The sequence below is a fragment of the Armigeres subalbatus genome, chromosome 3, assembly GCF_024139115.2.
Source record: "Armigeres subalbatus isolate Guangzhou_Male chromosome 3, GZ_Asu_2, whole genome shotgun sequence".
Lineage (NCBI taxonomy): Eukaryota > Metazoa > Arthropoda > Insecta > Diptera > Culicidae > Armigeres > Armigeres subalbatus.
In genome coordinates this window covers 173,993,057-174,020,221 of record NC_085141.1, presented here as the reverse complement: position 1 = coordinate 174,020,221, position 27,165 = coordinate 173,993,057, and the positions used below count along the sequence as shown (strand labels likewise).

The window sequence follows — 27,165 nt, the reverse complement described above, 5'->3', positions numbered from 1 at the left end:
ATGGTTTTCTTCATAAATTGAACATAAAAGAAACGCATATTGGATCAGAAGTCATATTTATTCGCTCAACCATTATTACTATCTTCGATTACTATTTCTTAAATACGATTTCACTGACTAATTTGATTATGTGTCTAAACGTATATTTTTCGTTTTTCGGATATTGCTGTTATTATGTGATGTATAAATTAAATGAGTAGTTTGTATGATATTCACAGAAGCACATTTGGCGAAAGAGATTGCATTTGAAATAAAGTGAACTTCACTGACACATAGCACAATTAACGTTCAATAATGCATTTTAATACTATGTTCGCACTAGGGCCTTGTAACATGTTATTCGGCTATCGTGATGAGCTTTCTTTTGTCGATAATTTGGATAACATGTTATTCAGGCTGTAGTGCGAACATTGTATAACCAAGCACTTTGCATTTGTCAAGCTTACTTTGAACGTTAACAATATACTGCACGCTCTTACCATTTGAGCTACAGCAGGCAATTCCAAGGATGTTATCGATCATTTAGTAATCTGCGTTTGATCATTTAGTTTTAAGTAGTTTGTCAATAGCTCATTCCAGAGGCTAAATTTCAAAATGTGTTGTATGACGAACTTCTAGTGCGAAGGTTTTTCTACAACTCTGTCTGACAAGTCGATGTTCGAATACCACTATTGAAGGAAATAAGACGCTAGTTGCAATAACTCATACCGTGGAAGCACCATATTTGACGCAGGTCTTATTATAGTCTTAGACTACCTTGACAAAGGAATTACAACAAAATAGACTAAATGTACGAACAGTTTCCACTTTTTACAAGGCATACATACAAAGCATACATACTTACATTGATTTTGATAGTATTGACACAGAACAAAAATCATGAAGAACCAATAACTTAGGCAAACAAAGTAATTCAACGAACGCATACTTCATAGCTTCTGACCATAAAGACAAGAATGACATTGTACAGATCAATCTATATGATTAAGAATGCGATAATGGGAATATCTATTAAAGTTGTAAATATAATGTCTTTTGAGCCGCAGTTCAACAGTGTCTTAATGGACGACATGATCCTTGTACGGCTGGAAAACTGCTTCAAAAGTTATTAACTTGTCATTCTTATAAATCGGGGATTGGACACTTTCTTATATTTGATAGAAAAAAATCGACTCGGTTTCTACGATGAAGCATTGGGCAACATGTTCATTGTGAGTCGAAAAAACTGCTTCGGTCGATTTTGAGCGCGTGCTTGCTTTGTTCGCGAGTATGGACAGAGAAAAGACAATAAGTATGGCAGTATTTTGTTCGCGAGTAATCACGAGTTTTTGTGGTGTCTTCGAATAGAATGAATACATTTGATTTTAAATAAACACAAAAATACTAAACAATTGTGTTCTTGCTCGAACATAAGTGAGAAACATGTTCCGATGTTTTTATGCTATTCTGCAATTTCATGGCGACGTAAGCTTCGTAATGAAATAGAGAAAAACAACCATGCGTTTCCATCGATGCATATGCTTAATGTTTGAATCACTACGATGCCTCTGTTCTTCCCCTAAAAACATGGAAAGTTTACAAGCGACGAACCTTTATGTCAGTAAATTCCTGACCAATTATTTATTACCAATTAATTATGACCAATTAATGACCATTCAATAAACCAGTCGATGTGGTCGTGAGGGTCAGTTAAGGATTTAAGTATTTGTCACACCGGATCGGAGGATTGGATTGCAGTACCTTTTTGATTTTTGCCTTTCGCGTACAAGAAAGTTTTTTTTCGAAATGCTATCACTCCTACAACGAACTTTTTAGATAAGGCTGGAATACCCATAATGTGTGAGTGCACAAAAGATAAGAGAAACATTAGCCATCTTTTAGTAAAGTACTCCTTAACCGATTTTTCCGTAACAAGTCGCATTCGACAGGGGGCAAAGCTTAGTTGATCACTATTAAATTTAATAACGATATGCCATTTCGTTTGAAAGTTAAAAAGAAAATGGTGTATCGAAACCTGTCTTGGTGTCTTGGCTAAATACGTGCAAGGAAGAATCACTACCAGGTGAAATCAATTATATTTCTATTTTATTTTTATTTTTTTTTTCAAATAGAGGCATAATAAAAGATTCTTTTGTCATTCGGTTCTGCGCGGTAAACGCGTTTAATAGTGTGCCAGCTGGGAGGCCATCGCCGATTCTGGTTTACGATACAAATTCGAGACAGAATTCGACGGCGGGCGTTCCACACGGCTACATACTCGGCCCAACGCTGTGGAACGTGATAACTGGCTGCTAACGCTAAAGTTGCCCAAATGCGTAGAAGTTTACGGATTCGTAGATGATGTTGTTCTAACGATAACCGGTGAGTCGCTGGAAACGCTGGTGGCAGAGACGATCGACGCAGTAGGAACATGGATGAGTGGAGTCAAGCTGCAGCTGGCTCATCGCAAAATGGAAGTGATGCACTGGCCAGCAACTGCAAAGTGATTCAGCGGATGCAGATTACCGTCAGAGGGCACAACATATCGTCGGTGCGGACCCTGAAATATCTAGAAGTGATTGATGACCGGTTCAATTTTAACACCTATGTCGACTATTGCGGTGAAAAGGTGGCTAAAATTATCAGAGCACTAGTTAGGTGATCCGAAAGGCAGTAGTAGGCGTCATCCTCAATACTGCGGTACGAAGTTCCAGACTGGGGAGTTGTGTTCAAGACTGAACTTAACCGCAGGAAGCTGCACAGCGTGTTTCGTCTAATGGTCATTTAAGTAGCGTGTGCCTACAGAACCATTTTGCGAAGGCAGCTTGTGTTATCGTCGGGATGATTCCAATTTGCAGATCCTCGCAGAGGATATCGAGTGCTACCATCGGAGAGGAACCAGTAATGTGAGACAGTGAGGATGAACGCTATGGTCGAATGTGGGACAATGCGGAGAATGGAAGGTGGACCCACCGGCTCATCCCCAATGCGCGACGTGGGTGAACAGGGAGCATGGAGAGGTGAACTTTTACCTCACACAGTTCCTATCCGGACACGGCTGTTTCCGCCAATATCTGCATCGGTGTGGTCATGTCATGCGTCGTCGAGAACGTGGTATTCGATTGCTAGAGGTTTGTGAAAGCACGTAGAAGAACACCTGCCCTAAGGCCTCTCAACATCGCAGAGCGAAGGTGTCACAAATAAGGTACGTGAATGCGGTCAGCAGAGTCGTGGTCGTGACGCAAATACTTTCGGAGCTGCAGCGTAGATGGAGCAGGGACCAGGGATAAGTGTCGGTTCGCTGGGAAATTCATCACAGTGAGCAGTCAGTGTTTGTCTTCGAGTCGTCGGGGCACCGGTGAACCGGATTCGACGGATGACATCGCCAACTTGATGAAGATAGAAGTAAAGAAGAAGGAAGTGCTTCGGGTATGAAGAGCTCCATAGTGCGGAAGTCATCTAACACTGCAACTCGAAGATGAAGTCGGCGCAATGCGCGAAGTTTCGTTTTTACCGGAACTGGTGGACCATCTTCGACGCGGGGGGAGTCTGGAGGATTAGGGTCAGGAAATTTGTTGCACGACCGCGGAGTGGGGATCGACACAACTTAGTTGTTCGCCTTGATTGCTCAGGTTTTTGGATTGAAGGCCTTCAACCCTTGTAAAAAACACATACATGTGGTCAGTATATGACTTGGATATCCGAGCCTCGGATAAAAAGTCAATTTTTCAAGTGGTCGGGGTTCTACCAAAACACCAAGCGCCAATGAAAAATTTCATTTTTTTGCCAAAGTTTTTTTTTGTATCAGATTCAATTAATCAAAAATGGCATCGGACATCATTCAACGGCTTAACTGAGGATTAGGGTGGCTCAAATTAGTATGGGAAAACTTTTTTCAATTTTTTTGATGGGCCGCCCTCTTATTCGGTTCTATTTGATGCCCTTATGCTCTGGTCAAAATTTCAGCCAAATAGGCCAACGTTTGGGCGGTGCTAAACTCGTTGGAAGTTTATATGGTAAAATGTATGCAGAAACATCCAAAAACAGTAAATTGCAGCTGGACTACACAACTTACGATGAAGAACTATGGTACTCATTCAGATCTTGTAGAATTAAATACAGAATGTTATGCTGAAAACCGCGAGAAGATTAGATTTTGCCCGGCTAAGTTATTAGCATTTCGCTGAAGGTGGGGTTTGAGCAAATTTCGTTTCTTTTACCTTTTAAAAGAAATAAATTCACCCCTACTACACTCCAGTAAAATGCTAATAACTTTGCGTAATAAACTCTAATCTTCTCGCAGTTTTCAGCATAACATTCTGTATTTAATTCTACAATTCTACAAAAACTGAATGAGTATCATGGTTCTTGATCGTAAATTGTGCCTTCCAACTGCAAATCACTGTTTTTGGATGTTTCTGCATACATTTTTCCATAGAAATTTCCAACGAGTTTAGCACCGCCCAAACGTTGACCGATTTGGCTGAAATTTTGTCCAGAGCATCAGGGCATCAAATAGAACCGAATAAGAGGGCGGCCCATGAAAAAAATTTGAAAAAGTGTTTTTTGAGCCACCTTACTGAGGATATCCTATAACAAATGTACGCATCAATAGACATGAAATTCTTTTCGTTTTCTTTTTATGCACAAAATATAACAAGTCAGTCAAAAAGCCGTTTTGAACGGTTTGACTGAACCCCGACCAAATGATCTTATAGGCATTTTAGGGTGGAACAAGGATAAAAAAGATTTTTTTCTGGAAAGTTAATCATTTTCAATAAAAACACACACAGACTGCATGCCAGGCTTCTTTGTCACCAAGAGAGCTTTGATCAGATATAAATTACTGAGATACTTGTGTTAAAAAAAAACATATTATGTCTTACGCTCGTATTTCAGAGGAATATCCGGAACACAAAATTACGAAATTTCCGGAACCAAATGTCCGATAGCGGAATGTGATGTGACAATAGTGTTCTTAAAGTATGCATCATGTTCGCATTTCAAAGATATTCTCTAAAACCAAATTTCCGATTGCAGAAAAGTCCAATGGGCTCAATTACAAAGCTTTAGCTCTCGTTTGAAACTATTAGCGCTCAAATTGTTCTACTAACGGCTGAGATCTTGATGTGACATTATTTGATTAGTTTTTAAAAATACGCTTCATGTTCGTTTTTTCCCCATCCACATGGAATGTACCAAGCGCTTGTCCAACCAAAGGCACGTTGCTATCAGCTTGATTATCACTTATGGCTTGGCTTGATTATCACTTATTCTAGCATTGGTATATACGCTGGAGAATTTATCGGCGAATAGACGACAAGTCTCTTGGGTGAAAAATGCGATTTCGTTATTCAGCTGCATCGAAGACGGAAACTTTCCGCTGTTCATTGAATGGGCTCAGCAAATGCTGAGTAAAGCGTACCAGTGGTACTTCGCGTACCTAGAGGAATAAAATAGACCCCATCTCGCGGTCCTTAGCCTCTTACCCAGCATCTCCTATCCCTACTTCCTTGTGGCGCTGGCTCGGGATACGAGCAACCGTAGAAAAGATCGGGTAATCAAGCCCGGTGGGAATTATGGTCGTATGCTAACAGAGAAGGGGGGAGGGTTTGCTCCTCTCCTGAAGTGCAAATCTTACTGAGCGTCTGTTCTCCATGTTAGGGGCGGCTCACACCAGCATCTGTTCTCCATGTAAGAGGCGGCTGATCATCGTCCGAGTGCCAGCGAGGGACTTTAAGTGAAACTGTGCACCATGGTTCACCGGAAATAAGGAGGAAGATTCCTCCAGAAATTTAGGGGGTTTGGTGTCAGGCCCTGCAAGCCAGCAAAAAAAACTTCCGCGACGAATATCAACAATAGAGTACGAACCGGAACAATCGGCGAAGAGCACTGCGACGAAAAGGGACTAGCGATTGGAAACTCGGTTCGTTGAACTGCAAATCCCTTAACTTCATCTTAACGCATACTCGCCGGATGGACGGAACTTCTCCGACATTATCGACATCAGGACATATCATGGCGCTAACATCGATTCTGACCACTATCTGGTGATGGTTAAACTGCGCCCAAAACTATCTGTCATCAACAATGTTCGCTACCGACGACCGCCGCGGTACGACCTAGAGCGACTGAAGCAACCTGATTTCGCCACTGCATACGCTCAGCATTTCGAGGCACCGTTGCCGGAGTGGGTAAGCTCGATGGAGCCCCTTTTGAGGACTGCTAGAATATAGTTAAAGCAGCCATTAACGACGCAGCGGAGAACAACATCGGGTATGTGGGACGAAGTCGACGGAACGATTGGTTCGACGAAGAGTGAAGACATATTCTGGAGGAGAAGGGCGCAAGGCGGACGGTCGCGCTGCAGCAAGGCTCCCGGCAGAACGTGGAACGTTATAGACGGAAGCGGAGACAGCAGAGCCGCCCTTTTCAGGACAAGAAATGCCGCCTTGAAGAAGCGGTGTGCGAGAAGATGGAACAGTTGTGCCGTTCTCAAGAAACACGCAATTTATATCAGAAGCTCATCTCGCAAAGGCTTCGTGCCGCGAACTGAAATGTTCACGGATAAGGATGGTCGCATCTTGAATCTTGACGGACGAACGTGTGATGATCGAAAGGTGGAGGCAGCAATACGAGGAACATTCAAATGGCGCTGAGCAGTGAAAGTCAATGCAGCGGAGGAGATGACTACGTCAGTTCAGCGAACGATGGAAGCTAACCAGACCACCTTCCTTGAGGAAAGTTAAGGATGCCATCTACCAGCTGAAGACCAGTAAAGCAGCTGGCAAGCATGGTATCGGAGCTGAGTTCATCAAAATGGGCCCTGGGAAGCTGGCAACTCGCTTGCACAAACTGATAGTCAGAATCTGGGAAACTGAACAGCTACCGGAGGAGTGAAAGGAAGGGGTTATATGCTCCATCTACAAGAAAGGTGACCAGCTGGAGTGTGAGAACTTTCGAGCGATCACCATCCTTAATGCTGCCTACAAAGTGAATGAGTTCGTGGGAAGTTTTCAAGCCGGCCTCGTTGATCGCTACTCGATAATGGTTCAGATCTTTACTGTACGGCAAATCCTTCAAAAATTCCGTGAATAGCAGGTCCCAAAGCACCATCTGTTCATTGATTTCAAGGCGGCATACAGTATAGACTGCGTACTGCTATGGAAAATTATGGTCGAGTCCAGCTTCTCTGGGAAGCTTACCAGACTGATCAAAGCAACGGTAGATGGTGTGCAAAACTCTGTTAAGATTTCGGACAAACACTCCAGTTCGTTCGAATCGCGCCGGGGACTAAGACAATGTGATGGACTTTCGTGCCTTCTGTTTTAGAAGGTGTTATGCGGAGAGCCAGGTGTAACAGTACGATTTTCAACAGATCCAGTCAATTAATTTGAATGTATGCAGATTTTTATAAAAGTTGAACAGAGCTTACTTTCAAGATCCACTACATCCTCCTAGTTAAGCTCGACAGATCGTATCCTCTCACGCTAGCTGATGTCAGAAGAACAATAGTGCCCCGGCTTCACTACCAACTAATAAATTTTTATTAATCAGAAAAGGTTTTTTTTTTTTAAATTTGGAATCGAAATAATGTTTTCCTTAAAACTGAAATGAGAGAAAAAATCCATTGGACCGGATGTGCAGTTACTTACCTATCGCAAGGAAAAGTTACCGCATACCAGTCTTACCACGCAGCAATGGTGGCGCAACAACTGTCGTTAAAAAATGCGTTTGCACGTAAACAAGAATACGAGTGGTAGATGAAAAAGCATAAAGTTGTTGACTTTCTTCTTTGAGATACTTTTTTTGCCCCACACAATATTATAGCATTGTTCGCTAGCTAACTAACTTTCCTGTCTTTGTCTTCAAATTTCACATAAGTCTTCATTGCTTTCAAATGCATTTCCATCAAGTGCCACTTCAATACCATCATTGCCCTTTACCTGCAACCATGTACCTACTGTATCCATTTTTTTATTGTCTATTAGCTGCTCTCCGTTTAAATTAAAGAAAATAGGCGAAATCATAAAATGTAGAAGGGGAAATTTTCACCTATTGTTGATCACTCAACATTTAGTGAATTACTCTAAGGACAACATTGTTCAAAAGGCCTAACAGTTTATGTTTCCCTGGTACGATTGCTGAAAGTGCCATTTCTTTACTCCATGATACGCACCGTTTTGAACCGCCCAGCTTTACAATTTATAAAGTAATCCAAAAATCTACTTTATCCTTCATAAACAGCACAAACTTATTTCATATTGCCGGATCTGTTCTAATGGAATTTTCGCGAATTATGTTTTCGGCAGTGATAAAAAAAAAAAATGAGATTATTGATCAGGGTTATGTAAAAAATGTTCTAAAAATGATCAAATAATGTTACAATAGGGACCGCTGCCAGGGTGGTTATCATGTCAAAGTTTTGCACACAGCGCAAAATAATTCGATAGTTATTATGGTCCCTCGAACCTTTGAGCAATTCACATTGAGTTCAACTATTACACGTGTGCTAAGGTAGAAGCTACAAATGAACTAACTGCAAAGTTTGGGAAGATGACTGCTAATTATTTATTTATATCAAGAGTAGATTTGAGTACCTAATAGAGAGACACATCTTCTGCATCTTATAACGATAACTCCTCGGTGGATGAATTGATTTGTGTTGATTCGCTCTGAAGTGGTCTATCCGGGGCCACTCCCGTTCCTCCTGGAGGACAAATATCCGTCAGAATAACCACTTCGTACGGACTGCAGTCAGACAAGTGCAGAAAGGAGCACAGCCACCCGTAGAATCCCTTTTCGATGTCACTGATTTCGTTTATCCAAGCAGTGAAATGCAAACTAACCTGCTTCAAGCCAGCGTATACTCCCAGGCCCAGTGTGCAGACAACGATTGCCAAAGGGTAAGCGAGAACCAGGAGCGGTGACATCAGCAATTTATGCAGATACGACTTTTCCTCGTTGAAGTAGGTGAACATGTTGTACCACGTGACGGTTCCAATGTAGAATGAGTAAATGCTAGTGGTTAGCGTGACGATGGGCAAACAGATAATGGATAGCAACAGAATATGGATCCCTGCTCGGAGTGTGCACTGGCAGCAACAATTCCGCTTCGTACGGCATACTTCTTCGTGAGCGGCCAAAGCTTGCTTGTTGATTTGCTCGAGCTCTTCGCGGGAAATATTCAACTGAACGTCCATCGATTGTCCTTTCTTTCGGCCACGTTTGATGGTTCCTGAAATTCGAATTAACGGAGACAAACATGTAACGAAGAAGTTGAAACAAACAGCATTGTAATGTGTTCAACATGATGATCATGCCAGGGTGACCACTGAAATTTGATTTTCAAATTCCCGGGTTTTTCGCGCTTTTCCTGATAAATTTGGTCAAACTTTCCCGGTGTTTATTTAACTTGAAACAATCAGAGTAAGAGTTTTTGTACTTTAACTAAAGCTTGATCCATTTAATATTTGGCCGCACAAAATGAGCCATTTCTTTGCCGAAAAAGTACATAAAAAAGTGTTTTGGGTTTTATTATACAAGTAATTTAGTAAACTTTAAAGGAAAAAATATTGAAAAATTATTCATCGACATATAGGATGAATTCTGGGATTTTTCTCTCAATACCATGCATCATTTTTTGCACAGTAGAACGGTCAACTTGATCTGCCATTATTTCACACAACCTCTCCATGTCAGCTGGTTTTCTGGTTGTTTTGCACCATTTCTTAAGTTTACCTCTGATAATTGCCTAATATTCTTCGATGAGACGAAAATTTGGGCATACTCCAAATTGATAGTTTTTTCAATAACGTCAATATCATTCGGTTCAAACCAATCCATTACATCCAATCTGTGATGGCAGCTTGCTAAGTCAGGCCAAATCATCACGGACCGTCGTGTGATTGAATAAACGGCAAAAATCGCTTCTGAAGACACTCCTCCTTGTATACTTGCCTATTTATGGACGCTCCAGTGATGAAAACCTTAGTTTTCTTTCCACAACTACAGATGTTTTGCCAAACCATCAATTTGCGGGCAATCTTGTCTGCATAGGCAAATTTTAATCCTCCTGGGCATCACACTTCCGTTTGGTAAGGTAAAACTTGTATCCGGGAGCTGAAAGTCCATTCAATATTAGTTTCATCGTCCATCAAAATACATCCATTTTATTTCGTCAGAGCTTTCTCTTACAGCATTCTTGCACGACGTTTGGGAACCAGGTTCTGTTTCAGGGTCCTGTTGGGATGCTTGCTGACATGATATGACTTGAAAACTTCGTGCCTACAGATTTTTCGAGCTGTGTTGTATGGCAAGTGGACATTTTAGCTAAATCACGCAATAAAATCCCAGAATTGTTCCAAACTGTAGTCGTCCGTGTATTACTTTCTTAAAGACAAAAATTATACATTTACAAATTTGACCCGACTGATCGAGTGTCTGTTCAACAAGGAGGATTGGCTCCGATAACGATTCTTTGCACGAAATAACGGACACGAATAGGAACATGGAACGATTTGACTCTAGCCCAGCAAGATAACCCAACTAACAATTTTGTTGCTAAAAGCTTCAACTTCTAGCCTTTGGCTGTATAATATTTGAATAAAAGCAGCCAATGCTGAATAAAAGAAAAGCCTCCGCAAATAATCCCTTAAACTTCAACTCGACTATTATCCAAATATCTATCAGCTAGTCAGTGTGCTGAATATATTTAATCTTTTATCGTTTATGCAGCTTTCATATAGTCATAAAACAGCTCTGTCTGAATTAGCAACAAAGCTTATCGGTTAAGAGCTCATGTATGTAACTGAGTTGCTTGTTAGCAACTTCCCATATTACGGTGGGTAGCATTCACAATGAAAACGTTTTCGCTGTTGTTATAGCACTAACAATATAGCGTAATGGCGCTATAAATGAACTAACGAAGCTTTCAGGCTACTTCTGTATCTTTGAAGATTACACAACGTTTAAGTAAACCTTATACTGCTTCTTTTAATAGCTTATCAGTATGGAATGTCAAAACCGCAATGTTTACATTTGATTTTTGTTGCCGGAGCTGTGTATGAGCTATTGATTTCGGTAATGCAGCTACAAAGGTATTCACCTGCTCTTATAGCAACTGACAAAGCGCTGTCATTAATGCTAGCAGATAGCGTAAGAAAGTAAACCATTTAGAAGCGATATTTCTGTTGACGGCTACTGTTAAACGATTAGTAGCAGAGTAGCATCTATACAGATCGAGAAAATGTTGCCTAAAAACAATTTCAGCGATTGATGATGCATAAAAGTTAGCCAACAGAACATGCTGATAGATGTTTGAATAATGGTTGAAATAATGCTGAAAGCATAATTTTTAAGCTTATGTGCTGAAAGCAGCATGTAGGCATCTTTCTAACGTTTATACAGCATGAATCTGAAAATAGCGCTAGTGAAACAACCTATAGGGTATGCGAAGAAGCACAACCATAATTTTTATTGTTATTTACGTATGTCTAAGCACAGAGAACAGACATGGATGCTCGAACAAAATTTCGTTAAAAACGTGTGTAAAAATTTAAATCGCACCTCAGCGCCGCCAACGCAGGCTGCCGACATAAAAACTGAATTCCACTAAGTGATGGCGTTGGCATACACTTCATAAACAATGTAGTGCTGCCACCTAGGAGCGAGCCTGGGAGCAATTCGGAATGAACACTAGCGCTTAAAAGTAAAACACGGCAAATTTTAACCATATTTATCAGCACACTAGCACCACAGACAAACAGACATAACACATTGAACATTTACTCATCAAATTCATCGTCGTTCAAACACTAACGACATCTGTTGATTTCAGTTAGTTGGGCAAATCACGAACCAGATGGCGGTAGTGAGCAAACGTCAAACTAGAGCAAATCCGATGCGCGCGCCGCGGGTGGTCGATTGGCCAACTAACGATTATTTGAATTGACCAGTAAATCAGTGAACGATGTGAATTTGACGAGTGTTATGTCTGTTTGTCTGTGCTAGCACCGCGCAACGGGGGCATAACGACATACTTTAAAATGACCAGTATAAACTTTTACACAAGCACGCGAATGAAGATGAACGTCTGTTCTCTGTGGTCTAAGTGACGGTGATGACAGAGCAGCGGCCATTGAATCAGGAGATCGGGAGTTCGAATCTAGATAGCAACAAAATTGATATTTGAGTTGTTGTTGTTTGAGTTGAGAAATGGAATAAACTCTGAAATTTACTCTCCTTTCAAATAATATTTAATCAAGTTGAATTCAGTGGCTGTATAAAACTTATTTAACAGATTCAAAAAATCTGAATAAGCGCCATTGAAGGGAATTATATTACTAAATGGTTTAGTAAAGATTGAGAAAAAAATGTGTAATATGCTGTAAAATAGTTGAGCAGACTCGTCAAAAACAGCTGAATAGATTCGCCAGATTTGCTGGTAAAAGCATTGAATAGAAGTTCTTGATCATATGTATAGCACACATATTCAGCTTGAAGCCGTATAGACGAGTTGAAATAACATTTAGGGGAAAAGGTGGTAAAATGAACACGTTAAGGACCTGCGTTGAATTCAATCATAAAACGAGAATGACTTGCTAGTTTAACCACTTAGACCAACAATTTAACTAATTTTCTATTCTTATATGCACTATTCTTATTGCACTGAACATTGTTTTCGCTAATAAACATCGTTTTACATAGTTTTTCTTCGAAATAAAAAACATCGAAATTTCGTATGTACAAAAATAGTGCGGGTAAAATGAACACTTCCTGGTGGTAAAATGAACATCGATTCTAAAACCCTTTTATAACATTTAATTTTCATTTTTTCAACTCCAGCACCGTAAATATAACCAATTAAGATTACGAGAGCGTTTTGAAAAATCTGGTATATCTTTTGAAAAGCTCTTAATTATCAAAGTAATAAAAAGAAGAAAAAAAGTTTTGGAGTATCATCTATTTTGAAATTAAATTTAGATATTCAAAGTTTTATCTTGATTATTTGATATGGTTTGTTTCTTGAACTTCCGCTTCACAATTGCACAACTTTTAACATAAATTTGTATAAGTTTGATACAAGTGTTCATTTCACCTGCATACATGCCATGTGATAAATAACTCTTCCTATAACGATGCAAACCAAAAATTTTACTATTCACCCCTGCAACATCTTTGTGAAGGTTGTCCTATTTGCCGCCGTAGTTTAAACCAATTTTATGATGTCTTTTATTAAGAATTAAAGCATACGGAAAAATGGTTGAAAATAACATTCACGGCTTCTTTTGATATTTTGGATATTAATAGCTATTCGTTCGGTCTCAAAACCAAAATATTAGCTCAGGTACCTTATGTTATTTAAAAGAAAACTTGTGCATGGTTAACATTCGCCTACTTAGTGTTTTAATCTTAGTATAGCCAACTGTTCATTTTACCACCCCTGTTCATTTTACCTGCTTTTCCCCTACATTGACATTAAATGTTAGTTGGGAAATTGGATAAAAGATCTGAAGAAATTCTTTGGATTTTCCTGAAAAAGTCTAAAAACATCCGAATTTTTTTTTTTAAATATGTGCTTGACAACACATAATGATTGTTCATTGTGGCTATTAAATTTGAGTAGTTTACACTCGTGTTCGAATGTGATCGTTCAATATCCGGTATTTCATCTAAAATCTAAATCAGTTAAGCTCCTAAATATTGATAGGTTATTTTTCATGAATCAACTGTCAATACGTTACAATCTCGTTACATCAGAGGAGGAGTTTAGACCGACTATTGGAAAGTTCAGCGCTCACCGGCTGACGAACGAAAACGGCCTACGACTAATTGATTTCGCCGCCTCCAAGAATATGGCCATTCGTAGCACCTACTTCCAACACAGCCCCCGTATCGGTACACCTGGAGATCACCACTGCAGACAGAATCACAAATCGACCACGTTCTGATTGATGGACGGCACTTCTCCGACATTATCGACGTCAGGACATATCGTGGCGCTAACATCGACTCGGACCACTATCTGGTGATGGTTAAACTGCGCCCAAAACTATCCGTCATCAACAATGTTCGGTACCGACGACCGCCGCGGTACGACCTAGAGCGACTGAAGCAACCTGATGTCGCCACTACATACGCGCAGCATCTCGAGGCAGCGTTGCCGGAAGAGGGCGAGCTCGATGGGGCCCTTTTGAGGACTGCTGGAGTACAGTTAAAGCAGCCATTTACGACGCAGCGGAGAACAACGTCGGGTATATGGGTCGAAGTCGACGGAACGATTGGTTCGACGAAGAGTGCAGACAGATTCTGGAGGAGAAGGACGCAGCGCGGGCGGTCGCGCTGCAGCAAGGTACCCGGCAGAACGTGGAACGTTATAGACGGAAGCGGAGACAACAGACCCGCCTTTTTCAGGAGAAGAAACGCCGCCTGGAAGAAGCGGAGTGCGAGGAGATGGAACAGCTGTGCCGTTCTCAAGATACACGCAAGTTCTATCAGAAGCTCAACGCATCCCGCAAAGGCTTCGTGCCGCGAGCCGAAATGTGCCGGGATAAGGATGGGAGCATCTTGACGGACGAACGTGTGGTGATCGAAAGGTGGAAGCAGCACTACGAGGAACATCTGAATGGCGCTGAGAGTACAGGCAGTGAAAGTCAAGGCAGCGGAGGAGATGACTACGTCAGTTCAGCGGACGATGGAAGCCAACCAGCCCCCACCTTGAGGGAAGTTAAGGATGCCATTCAACAGCTAAAGACCAATAAAGCAGCTGGTAAGGATGGTATCGGAGCTGAGCTCATCAAGATGGGCCCGGAAAAGCTGGCCACTTGCCTGCACAAACTGATAGTCAGAATCTGGGAAACCGAACAGCTACCGGAGGAGTGGAAGGAAGGGGTTATATGCCCCATCTACAAGAAAGGCGACAAACTGGAGTGTGAGAACTTTCGAGCGATCACCATCCTTAATGCCGCCTACAAAGTGATATCCCAGATCATCTTCCGTCGTCTGTCACCATTAGTGAACGAGTTCGTGGAAGTTATCAAGCCGGCTTCGTTGACGGCCGCTCGACAACGGACCAGATCTTTACTGTACGGCAAATCCTTCAAAAATGCCGTGAATACCAGGTCCCTAACGCACCATCTGTTCGTTGATTTCAAGGCGGCATACGACAGTATAGACCGCGTAGAGCTATGGAAAATTATGGACGAGAACAGCTTCCCTGGGAAGCTTACCAGACTGATCAAAGCAACGGTGGATGGTGTGCAAAACTGTGTGAAGATTTCGGGCGAACACTCCAGTTCATTCGAATCGCGCCGGGGACTAAGACAAGGTGATGGACTTTCGTGCCTGTTGTTCAACATTGCGCTGGAAGGTGTCATGCGGAGAGCCGGGTGTAACAGCCGGGGTACGATTTTCAACAGATCCAGTCAATTTATTTGCTTCGCGGATGACATGGACATTGTCGGCCGAACATTTGCAAAGGTGGCAGAACTGTACATCCGCCTGGAAAATGAAGCAACAAAAGTTGGACTGGTAGTGAATACGTCAAAGACAAAGTACATGCTTGTGGGCGGAACCGAGCGCGACAGGGCCCGCCTGGGAAGCAGTGTTACGATAGACGGGGATACCCTCGAGGTGGTCGAGGAATTCGTCTACCTCGGATCCTTGCTAACGGCTGACAACAACGTTAGTCGTGAAATACGAAGGAAAAGATTCGAAAAAGATTCGCCACCGCACTAAATGTGTCATGTACAAGACGCTAATAAGACCGGTAGTCCTCTACGGACATGAAACATGGACAATGCTCGAGGAGGACTTGCAAGCACTCGGAGTATTCGAGAGACGGGTGCTTAGGACCATCTTTGGCGGTGTGCAAGAAGACGGTGTGTGGCGGCGAAGAATGAACCATGAGCTCGCCCAACTCTACGGCGAACCCAGTATCCAGAAGGTAGCTAAAGCCGGAAGGGTACGATGGGCAGGACATGTTGCAAGAATGCCGGACAGCAACCCTGCAAAGATGGTGTTCGCTTCCGATCCAGCAGGTACGAGACGGCGTGGAGCGCAGCGAGCGAGATGGGCAGACCAGGTGCAGAACGACTTGGCGAGCGTGGGGCGTATCCGAGGATGGAGAGATGCGGCCTCGAACCGTGCATTGTGGCGTCAAATTGTTGATTCAGTGTTATCTGTTTAGATGTTAACTAAATAAATGAATGAATGAACGTTACATCTTTGAAGGAGACACAGGATTGGGCTATAGCATCACAGAAATAATAACTAGAGGTCTCTAAATAACCAATATCATTTTGGTACTAGCACGTGCCCGGTGCCCTTATTTATATTTATAGTAATTGAGCTACTGCACAGCGAGAATAGTTGACCAATCCCAGTCAGCCATCCATAGTTCAATTCAAAAGATTTTAGTTAATCACGGGCTAACAACCAGTGTTACGATTCATACAAAAAAGTAAACCTTCTCTACAAAAAGCGGCTGCGATTATGTTGCCGTTGGTATAGAAGGGTAAATGGAACATTGCCTGCAGCGATCTAGGGGGTGGGTGGGGGTTCAAAATCTCCAAATTTAGTCTTACGTAATTTGTAAACGAACCCTACGCCCATTCATGTACGCACAGTGCATATGCTACCTGTAATCGCATATATGGGGTTCGCGACGTTAGGCATAATTCTGCCTTCTTTATGTCATGGGCTTTGCGTAGGGTCATTTTACGCCTAATGTACATTAGGCTTAACGTCCATTATGCCTAACGGGGTATACCCGCAATCCGCATATATGTACCAAATGAATAAGAAACCAAGCAAAGTATGGGACATCAGTTGTTATTTTGCTCTCGTCGCACGCGGATGTGTAGCAGCAGGATTGTTTTCGGGCTGGCACTGTAGGTACCTACCAGGCAGCATTGTTTATTGCTTTCCTTCATTCGTTATCGTTCGTAAAATTCCCTCACTTCGGTTGATTAGAACGTGCGAAATGACAATCAATACCGTTCCGTTTCGTTTCCCACCTACCGCTCCCCGACCAACATGGGTGGAGATTGCCGGGTGACAACTGGATACCGAAGTATCCCTCATGGAAACGGTATGTAAAACAGCGACGGATCGTCCGCTGTTCGTGAAATTCGTTTCGTTGGATGCAATGCAGGAATCATAAGGAATCAGGAATAAGAAAGAATACGGGACCGCGAAAATTCCAGTATTCTAGCGGGATTACAGTGGCAGTGAATATGATGTTTGCTGGTAGCAACGTACACTACATCCGAGTATTCGACTTACCCCCAGAGCTACCGGATAACGACCTAAAACAGCGTCTTGCGGAGTACGGGGAAGTAGATCGCGTGGTCCGGGAAAAATTCCCGCCAAACTTAGGTCTGGATCATATGTTCACCGGAGTGAGTGGTGTATATATCGATGTGAAGAAAGAGATTCCTTTATCGTTGGAAGTGTCGAATTGGAAGGGGAATGTATTATACAGCATCCATTCGCTAACTGGGCTAAAACATCACTCCAGTTAACGAGTGCCGCTTTTTAACTGGGCTGTCGAGGGGATTTAAGGTTCCACCAAACACACGCGACGCGACAGTCGCGACGCGTTTCTATTTCTTGGCGACAGCGATTCTGTCGCCGTTGGTATGGAAGCGTAAATAGAACATTGCCTGCAGCGACCCAACGATAAAATCGCGGCGACTACTTCATCGCCGTCGCGGCGATGAAATCGCTTAGGTCTGGGAGAGCCTTTACGATGCATTGTTATGATCAATGTTTACATGAAACGACAAAAATATACCATTTAGACTCCCCTCGCAGCCTACCCCATAAAACATTTGACAGATGGGAAATTTCCTGATACACCGACGAAGTCGGGTGCCGACGAAACCAACCGATTTTATCACCAACGAAATCGGGTGTCGACGAAAACAATTGTTTTTATCACCGACGAAACCGGGTGTCAACCAAGGGGTCGACGAAACCAACCGTTTTTATCACCGACGTAATCGGGTGATGTGAAAATCAACCTTCATGAATGCCAACTAAATCTGGTGACGACTAAATCATTGGTATGGATGATATATTTAGTCGGGTGGCTCTTAGGCATTATTTCGATCGACGTATCAATCAATCGATTAAGTAGTGTTTATATAGCAGATTTAATCGGGATATTGATTGATAGATTACATTTGCTTAGCGTTTTGTTTACTTATAGAGCAGTTGTTATTATTGCACCAAGTAAAATTTTAAAAAATAGTAGTGCTGTCCAATGAGCAGCTCGAAGTAGCTCGAAGTTGTTCCTGTCACGCTCATGCCCGTTTGTTGACAAAAAAGAACGAGCAGGACAGGAACAACTTCGAGCTACTTCGAGCTGCTCATTGGACAGCATTAGTGTGAATATCTTTCACGTAAGTTACAAAATTTAGTGTAGTACGATGGCCATATTATTTCAGTGTGAAATTTGGTCGGTACCTAATACCACAAGCGAAAAATCGCACTGAAAAGTTTCGCATATTTTTTGAATACTTATCTTTAACTGATTTGCTCGCAGCAGGTTGCATTCGATTAGGAATCATATCCTATTGTTTCCTGCGGTAAATTGGCCGTATCATGGGCTCTGAAGCTATGGCTAAAATACAATTGTTGATCTCAGGCTGAAAACCTCTTGAAACTCGCAATAAAAAAACAATTTTCGATTCTAGAAACTCTTAAAAAAATCTCTGCCAGATTATGGGAGCTGAATGAAACAATTTTCGAAGCCATTCGATCTTCAGACAGAACCAATCTGTTGATAATGGGCTAGTCATGACCAGTTTTCTGCATACTCTCTGTAAGTTAAAGTTCGATGTTTTTCTTCAAAAATAATATTGTGAATTGTCGTGTGTATTAGTTTTAATGTTTGTATTACCTAATAAATCTACTTTTTTATTTGCGTTTATTTTTCGTCGTACGTGCGAAAGACAGCCATCGACGCCAGGAAAATTACTCTCACCCCTGGACCCTACATATTGTACTCATCAACACATAAGCCGGGACCTATGGCGGAAGGCGTGACCAAAAATTTACCGTCTCAACTGATGCCAACGGTGCCGAGTAGAATCCAGGCATACTGGAAAGTTAGTCAGTCCGATGTACTTAGTGTGCACGCCTTGCAACTCTCCTGGCTCCTCCTAACACCGAGCCTCTAGTCCTGAGCTCCTCCTCGCCGAACAATTCCTCCTGGCCCAATCCGTTGCCCGTACAAATGGCCTCTATCCGACGTTTGCACCGAGGTTTGCACAACACCCTCTGTTGACCAGCTCCTGAATGTTCCGACGCTCCTCCTGGACTCTTGCTGACCAGCCAGCATCCTACCGTCACACACTACCTGATATTCCAACAAATAAAATCGATCTATTTAATAAAAATAAATCACCCTATTTCATCGGGTTGCGTTTGTTTTTCGTTTTAATCACCCGTTTTATTACTTACTTTAGTAGATCAAAAACAACCGATTTCATCGGGAATCGTCTACTTTTTATTAGAATGTAATTTAACTAATCGAGCAATTTACTTGCTTTTCATCAGCCGATTTCGTCGGCTATATTTTATTATTAAACTGAACCAGTTGATTAATCAACCGATATCGTCGGTTATATTTTCTTATTTAATTGAATTAGTTGATTAATCATGCGATTCTCTAGATTTTGATCGGTCGATTTCGTCGGTTTAATTGCTTTTTTGTGCTAAACTACGTTAACCGATTAATCTGCCAACTAAATTGCTTTAAATCTGTTGATTTGGTTAGCCGATTTAATATATTGTTTAATCGCTAAACGCCCCTGTAAAGCTCCCATAAGCGTCTGTGCAACAAACAACCGATTCGTCGGATACAAAGTAGGCCGATCCAACCGACGAAAACCGACTAAATCGGGGGAATAGTCGGTGGGATGTTTTATGGGGCCCCATAAAACATTTGACAGATGGGAAATTTCCTGATACACCGACGAAGTCGGGTGCCGACGAAACCAACCGATTTTATCACCAACGAAATCGGGTGTCGACGAAACCAACTGTTTTTATCACCGACGAAACCGGGTATCAACCAAGGGGTCGACGAAACCAACCGTTTTTATCACCGACGTAATCGGGTGATGTGAAAATCAACCTTCATGAATGCCAACTAAATCTGGTGACGACTAAATCATTGGTATGGATGATATATTTAGTCGGGTGGCTCTTAGGCATTATTTCGATCGACGTATCAATCAATCGATTAAGTAGTGTTTATATAGCAGATTTAATCGGGATATTGATTGATAGATTACATTTGCTTAGCGTTTTGTTTACTTATAGAGCAGTTGTTATTATTGCACCAAGTAAAATTTTAAAAAATAGTAGTGCTGTCCAATGAGCAGCTCGAAGTAGCTCGAAGTTGTTCCTGTCACGCTCATGCCCGTTTGTTGACAAAAAAGAACGAGCAGGACAGGAACAACTTCGAGCTACTTCGAGCTGCTCATTGGACAGCATTAGTGTGAATATCTTTCACGTAAGTTACAAAATTTAGTGTAGTACGATGGCCATATTATTTCAGTGTGAAATTTGGTCGGTACCTAATACCACAAGCGAAAAATCGCACTGAAAAGTTTCGCATATTTTTTGAATACTTATCTTTAACTGATTTGCTCGCAGCAGGTTGCATTCGATTAGGAATCATATCCTATTGTTTCCTGCGGTAAATTGGCCGTATCATGGGCTCTGAAGCTATGGCTAAAATACATTGTTGATGTCAGGCTGAAAACCTCTTGAAACTCGCAATAAAAAAACAATTTTTGATTCTAGAAACTCTTAAAAAAATCTCTGCCAGATTATGGGAGCTGAATGAAACAATTTTCGAAGCCATTCGATCTTCAGACAGAACCAATCTGTTGATAATGGGCTAGTCATGACCAGTTTTCTGCATACTCTCTGTAAGTTAAAGTTCGATGTTTTTCTTCAAAAATAATATTGTGAATTGTCGTGTGTATTAGTTTTAATGTTTGTATTACCTAATAAATCTACTTTTTTATTTGCGTTTATTTTTCGTCGTACGTGCGAAAGACAGCCATCGACGCCAGGAAAATTACTCTCACCCCTGGACCCTACATATTGTACTCATCAACACATAAGCCGGGACCTATGGCGGAAGGCGTGACCAAAAATTTACCGTCTCAACTGATGCCAACGGTGCCGAGTAGAATCCAGGCATACTGGAAAGTTAGTCAGTCCGATGTACTTAGTGTGCACGCCTTGCAACTCTCCTGGCTCCTCCTAACACCGAGCCTCTAGTCCTGAGCTCCTCCTCGCCGAACAATTCCTCCTGGCCCAATCCGTTGCCCGTACAAATGGCCTCTATCCGACGTTTGCACCGAGGTTTGCACAGCACCCTCTGTTGACCAGCTCCTGAATGTTCCGACGCTCCTCCTGGACTCTTGCTGACCAGCCAGCATCCTACCGTCACACACTACCTGATATTCCAACAAATAAAATCGATCTATTTAATAAAAATAAATCACCCTATTTCATCGGGTTGCGTTTGTTTTTCGTTTTAATCACCCGTTTTATTACTTACTTTAGTAGATCAAAAACAACCGATTTCATCGGGAATCGTCTACTTTTTATTAGAATATAATTACTAATCGAGCAATTTACTTGCTTTTCATCAGCCGATTTCGTCGGCTATATTTTATTATTAAACTGAACCAGTTGATTAATCAACCGATATCGTCGGTTATATTTTCTTATTTAATTGAATTAGTTGATTAATCATGCGATTCTCTAGATTTTGATCGGTCGATTTCGTCGGTTTAATTGCTTTTTGTGCTAAACTACGTTAACCGATTAATCTGCCAACTAAATTGCTTTAAATCTGTTGATTTGGTTAGCCGATTTAATATATTGTTTAATCGCTAAACGCCCCTGTAAAGCTCCCATAAGCGTCTGTGCAACAAACAACCGATTCGTCGGATACAAAGTAGGCCGATCCAACCGACGAAAACCGACTAAATCGGGGGAATAGTCGGTGGGATGTTTTATGGGGTAGTGTTTGTTTTTGTTTTTGACGGATAACTGCTTTTTAACTGGGTTTTGGCCCAGTTAGTGAACGCCCACCCCATAAAACATCCCACCGACTATTCCCCCGATTTAGTCGGTTTTCGTCGGTTGGATCGGCCTACTTTGTATCCGACGAATCGGTTGTTTGTTGCACAGACGCTTATGGAGCTTTGGGGGCGTTTAGCGATTAAACAATATATTAAATCGGCTAACCAAATCAACAGATTTAAAGCAATTTAGTTGGCAGATTAATCGGTTAACGTAGTTTAGCACAAAAAAGCAATTAAACCGACGAAATCGACCGATCAAAATCTAGAGAATCGCATGATTAATCAACTAATTCAATTAAATAAGAAAATATAACCGACGATATCGGTTGATTAATCAACTGGTTCAGTTTAATAATAAAATATAGCCGACGAAATCGGCTGATGAAAAGCAAGTAAATTGCTCGATTAGTTAAATTACATTCTAATAAAAAGTAGACGATTCCCGATGAAATCGGTTGTTTTTGATCTACTAAAGTAAGTAATAAAACGGGTGATTAAAACGAAAACAAACGCAACCTGATGAAATAGGGTGATTTATTTTTATTAAATAGATCGATTTTATTTGTTGGAATATCAGGTAGTGTGTGACGGTAGGATGCTGGCTGGTCAGCAAGAGTCCAGGAGGAGCGTCGGAACATTCAGGAGCTGGTCAACAGAGGGTGTTGTGCAAACCTCGGTGCAAACGTCGGATAGAGGCCATTTGTACGGGCAACGGATTGGGCCAGGAGGAATTGTTCGGCGAGGAAGAGCTCAGGACTAGAGGCTCGGTGTTAGAGGAGCCAGGAGAGTTGCAAGGCGTGCAACACTAAGTACATCGGACTGACTAACTTTCCAGTATGCCTGGATTCTACTCGGCACCGTTGGCATCAGTTGAGACGGTAAATTTTTGGTCACGCCTTCCGCCATAGGTCCCGGCTTATGTGTTGATGAGTACAATATGTAGGGTCCAGGGGTGAGAGTAATTTTCCTGGCGTCGATGGCTGTCTTTCGCACGTACGACGAAAAATAAACGCAAATAAAAAAGTAGATTTATTAGGTAATACAAACATTAAAACTAATACACACGACAATTCACAATATTATTTTTGAAGAAAACATCGAACTTTAACTTACAGAGAGTATGCAGAAAACTGGTCATGACTAGCCCATTATCAACAGATTGGTTCTGTCTGAAGATCGAATGGCTTCGAAAATTGTTTCATTCAGCTCCCATAATCTGGCAGAGATTTTTTTAAGAGTTTCTAGAATCGAAAATTGTTTTTTTATTGCGAGTTTCAAGAGGTTTTCAGCCTGAGATCAACAATTGTATTTTAGCCATAGCTTCAGAGCCCATGATACGGCCAATTTACCGCAGGAAACAATAGGATATGATTCCTAATCGAATGCAACCTGCTGCGAGCAAATCAGTTAAAGATAAGTATTCAAAAAATATGCGAAACTTTTCAGTGCGATTTTTCGCTTGTGGTATTAGGTACCGACCAAATTTCACACTGAAATAATATGACCATCGTACTACACTAAATTTTGTAACTTACGTGAAAGATATTCGATTATCAAAGAAATTATCGAGCAGTTGAGTAGCTCGAAGTTGTTCCTGTCCTGCTCGTTCTTTTTTGTCAACAAACGGGCATGAGCGTGACAGGAACAACTTCGAGCTACTTCGAGCTGCTCATTGGACAGCACTACTATTTTTTTAAATTTTACTTGGTGCAATAATAACAACTGCTTTATAAGTAAACAAAACGCTAAGCAAATGTTATCTTTCAATCAATATCCCGAATAAAACTGCTATATAAACACTACATAATCGATTGATTGATACGTCGATCGAAATAATGCCTATCATCCATACCAATGATTTAGTCGGCACCAGATTTAGTTGGCATTCATGAAGGTTGATTTTCACATCACCCGATTACGTCGGTGATAAAAACGGTTGGTTTCGTCGACCCCTTGGTTGACACCCGGTTTCGTCGGTGATAAAAACAATTGTTTTCGTCGACACCCGATTTCGTTGGTGATAAAATCGGTTGGTTTCGTCGGCACCCGACTTCGTCGGTGTATCAGGAAATTTCCCATCTGTCAAATGTTTTATGGGGCAGTTAAAAAGTGCCCAGTTAGCGAACTGTTGCTGTACCAGGAATTGAGAAACAAATGCTTTATGTGCCGAGCAGAAGGTCATCGGAAGGATGCGTGTCCACAAAAGAAAAAAAGAAACCAGCGGAAGGAACATACGGCCGGAATGAATACTCCGGGGTCGTTATCGGCTTCGAAGCAGCATCCGGGAAAACATCAACGGAAGGAACGAAGAATGATGTCATCGAAGTGCCAGAGGAAGATGTAGTTGAATTGGACACTGGCACTACGGAACGAACGGAAACATTCGAAATACCCGATTCGATGGTGGAACGTGAGAAGCTAGCGGAAACAATGATGTTCAAAAACAAAACAGATCGAATCTGGTTTGTGAAGAAGGGAGTACTGAACTACATCAACCATTACAGGAAAATGAAAGAGGAAGAAGAGAAAAAGAAACTAGCGCAAGCGACGAGTCAGCGGCGAGAAAATTTTACTACGGTAGGATCATTAGACCGATCCCCACCAAAGAAGACATCCCGCAGAGAAACTTCTGATACTTCATCGGAATAATTTGTAATATTATATCCAATGTTTTCGACTCCGTAGAGTTTTTTGTTAAACAATTGATCCAAATAAATAAACGAACTGGTAAAAAATAGTATGTGACAAATATATGGTTACAAACAGTATAATAGGTGTTCACTTTTCAGCTTAGGATGAACAATATGGATAATACATTTACTATATAAATAAAACATACCGGTCAGAGTCAAATAATTATCTGGTGACATCGAACGCCTGCTGTTGTACCGATCTAGGCTGTATTGGTCCATGTCAGCATTCAACACACTGGTCTCTCCAGATTCCAAGTCTTCATAATTACATACAGCAGACGGCGATTGTCTGCTACTTATTTCATCCACATCAGTCCTTATATTGACGCGTTTCTTCGAACGCCTTTCGCTTCCGGTGAGCAGCTCATGAGACTTGCTAGATTTTCTATCTAAACTGCTTTCTGATATACTGCTTGGTGTTACCGTCGAACTATCTTTCAACGGATGAAACTGCTGCAGTTCGTTCAGATCATCATCTTCGTCCAAATGCTCTCCTCGGCTGCTACATTTGCTGCCATTGATTTCGATTATTTCATCGCTGTTCCAGCGTTTTGTTCTATGTACGTCCTCCTCTCGTTCCACTGACAAATCCCAGTCTTTTTTATTGCCCTACAAAGATACCGGAGAGAGCACGTGTTGCTTTATTATGTCTACCGCTCGCCCATTCATACATTCAGTGGCATACAAACACGTTCCTATCATCAACCACCCCATGCAAACCACCCCGAAGGGATGCATTCTAGGCATGAGACGTCAAAACAAAACCAATGCATGCGCAAAGCCGACAAAGCGCCGAAGGGAGTAGGGACTATGCAAAACAAGAATAAAGAAGCGTCCCAGTGTGGACCCACCCCGAAAAAAATGATTCTTTGTAGCAAACTGAAATTTTCGACTTCAATGAACTGACGAACACTTGAATCCAACCTGTAAATTAACAATGTGATCCACGTGATTGCTAAGGAATGCTTTCTTTCCGGTTTGCCGTTTCCGTGGAGGTATAAAAACCGGAAAATCTGGTTGTGATGATTTCGATTGATGGGGAGACAGCTGCGGCGGTCGAACTAGCACTTCTCCGCCGTGGCCCACCATTGTTTTTCCGCAACAAAAGACTCACATCTAGATCTATCACTTTATGCAACAAAGGTGTAATTACTTCTATGCTAAGCTAGTGCTACAATTAATAGGGAAAAGCTTCACCAGAGAGAAAGTCAGACTGCCATTGTGGGAGTGTGGCAAGCGACTGATGGTGGTCGAATACAGAACCAGGCAGCCGCAGATAAGTATAGTTCAAAGCAGAAAGGAGCGTTTAGGAGTTGCTACTACCATGGTACTAAATAAAATGGAATTGGTGGTGACGAAGTTCATAAATCGTAAATAGGTTTGCGAAACATTTTTATATGATCAATCCTACACAGTAGACATTCGTTAACTACAAGTAATTTAAAAACAAAATTTTCCCTTTCTCGTACACCAAAGGTGTAACGAAAAGGCTTTATGTTCACTGCCAATATCTTGGTAGCCAAATGGCGTCAGGGCGTCAGACGGAAATTCCAAAATCGACATAGGCGCACGGATCAAGATGGCAAGAGCGACTTTAAGAAACATCTGAAAAAAAAAACAGTTAGATAAGTGGACACGCCAAACACGCTAGCGCAACATGGTGTGCATCAGTGGAGCATACTTAACGACTGTTAAGTAGGTGTTCATCAACATTGCCTGCGGTAAGCATAATTCTTGCCTGGTGGCCTCACATTATTATTTATTGACTCAGATTTATTTATTAAGACCGGAATGACCTGTGCAGTACATAAAAGTCTTCTCCATTCAACTCGGTTCATGGCTGTACGTCGCCAACTACGCACCTAATCGATCTATCTTACTCGCTGCGCACCTCGCCTTCTTGTGCCCGTCGGATCATTGTCGAGAACCAACGGATTAAGCCCCAAACACAATGTTAGCCGAACGGAAACGGCAAATTTGAAAGAAAATATATGGGCTAACTGTGAAATTTGCCGTTGCCTTCACCGTTCCGCTGACATTGTGTTTGGGGTTTTACTGTCTGACATTCTGGCTACGTGCTTGGCCCACTGCAGTCTTCCAATATTCACTGTGTGAACGATGGATTGTTCACCCAATAACTGTTACAACTCGTGGTTCATTCGCCTCCTCCGTGTACCGTTTTCCATCTGCACCGGCACCGGGAATCGAACCCAGCCACCCTCAGCAAGGTCTTGCTTTGTAGCCGCGTCGTCGGGGAAGCCAAATAGGTGGACGGACTTAATGAAAATTGTACCACTCGTGTTAATCCATGCTCTTCGTATTACCCTTTCCAAAGCGATGTTGAATAGCAGACACGAAAGACCATTACCTTG

General features: G+C 41.8%; 1 protein-coding gene and 1 long non-coding RNA gene across 2 annotated transcripts; one reads left to right on the top strand and one right to left on the bottom strand.

Moving 5' to 3' along the window:
* Positions 1-39: 39 nt before the first annotated feature.
* On the bottom strand, positions 40-26,021 carry LOC134224108 (transmembrane protein 169). Its single transcript, XM_062703354.1, has 3 exons — positions 25,718-26,021; positions 24,940-25,402; positions 40-9,217 (listed from the first exon to the last, which is right to left on the bottom strand). Exons 1-3 carry the CDS (start codon positions 25,880-25,882, stop codon positions 8,607-8,609), a joined length of 1,239 nt encoding a protein of 412 aa, XP_062559338.1. The 5' UTR covers positions 25,883-26,021; the 3' UTR covers positions 40-8,606.
* On the top strand, positions 18,492-19,397 carry LOC134224111 (uncharacterized). Its single transcript, XR_009982846.1, has 2 exons — positions 18,492-18,808; positions 18,943-19,397. It is a non-coding gene; the product is annotated as an uncharacterized LOC134224111 (long non-coding RNA).
* Positions 26,022-27,165: the final 1,144 nt, after the last annotated feature.

Bases quoted from the DNA above. Each gene is read 5' to 3' on its own strand.
- LOC134224108 (XM_062703354.1), bottom strand. From the start codon at position 25,882: ATGGTGGGCCACGGCGGAGAAGTGCTAGTTCGACCGCCGCAGCTGTCT. The intron at 25,403-25,717 runs GTTGGATTCAAG...GTATCTTTGTAG, and splicing joins ATCACATTGTTAATTTACAG to GGCAATAAAAAAGACTGGGA. The intron at 9,218-24,939 runs GTATGTTTTATT...TTCGAATTTCAG, and splicing joins TAATTATTTGACTCTGACCG to GAACCATCAAACGTGGCCGA.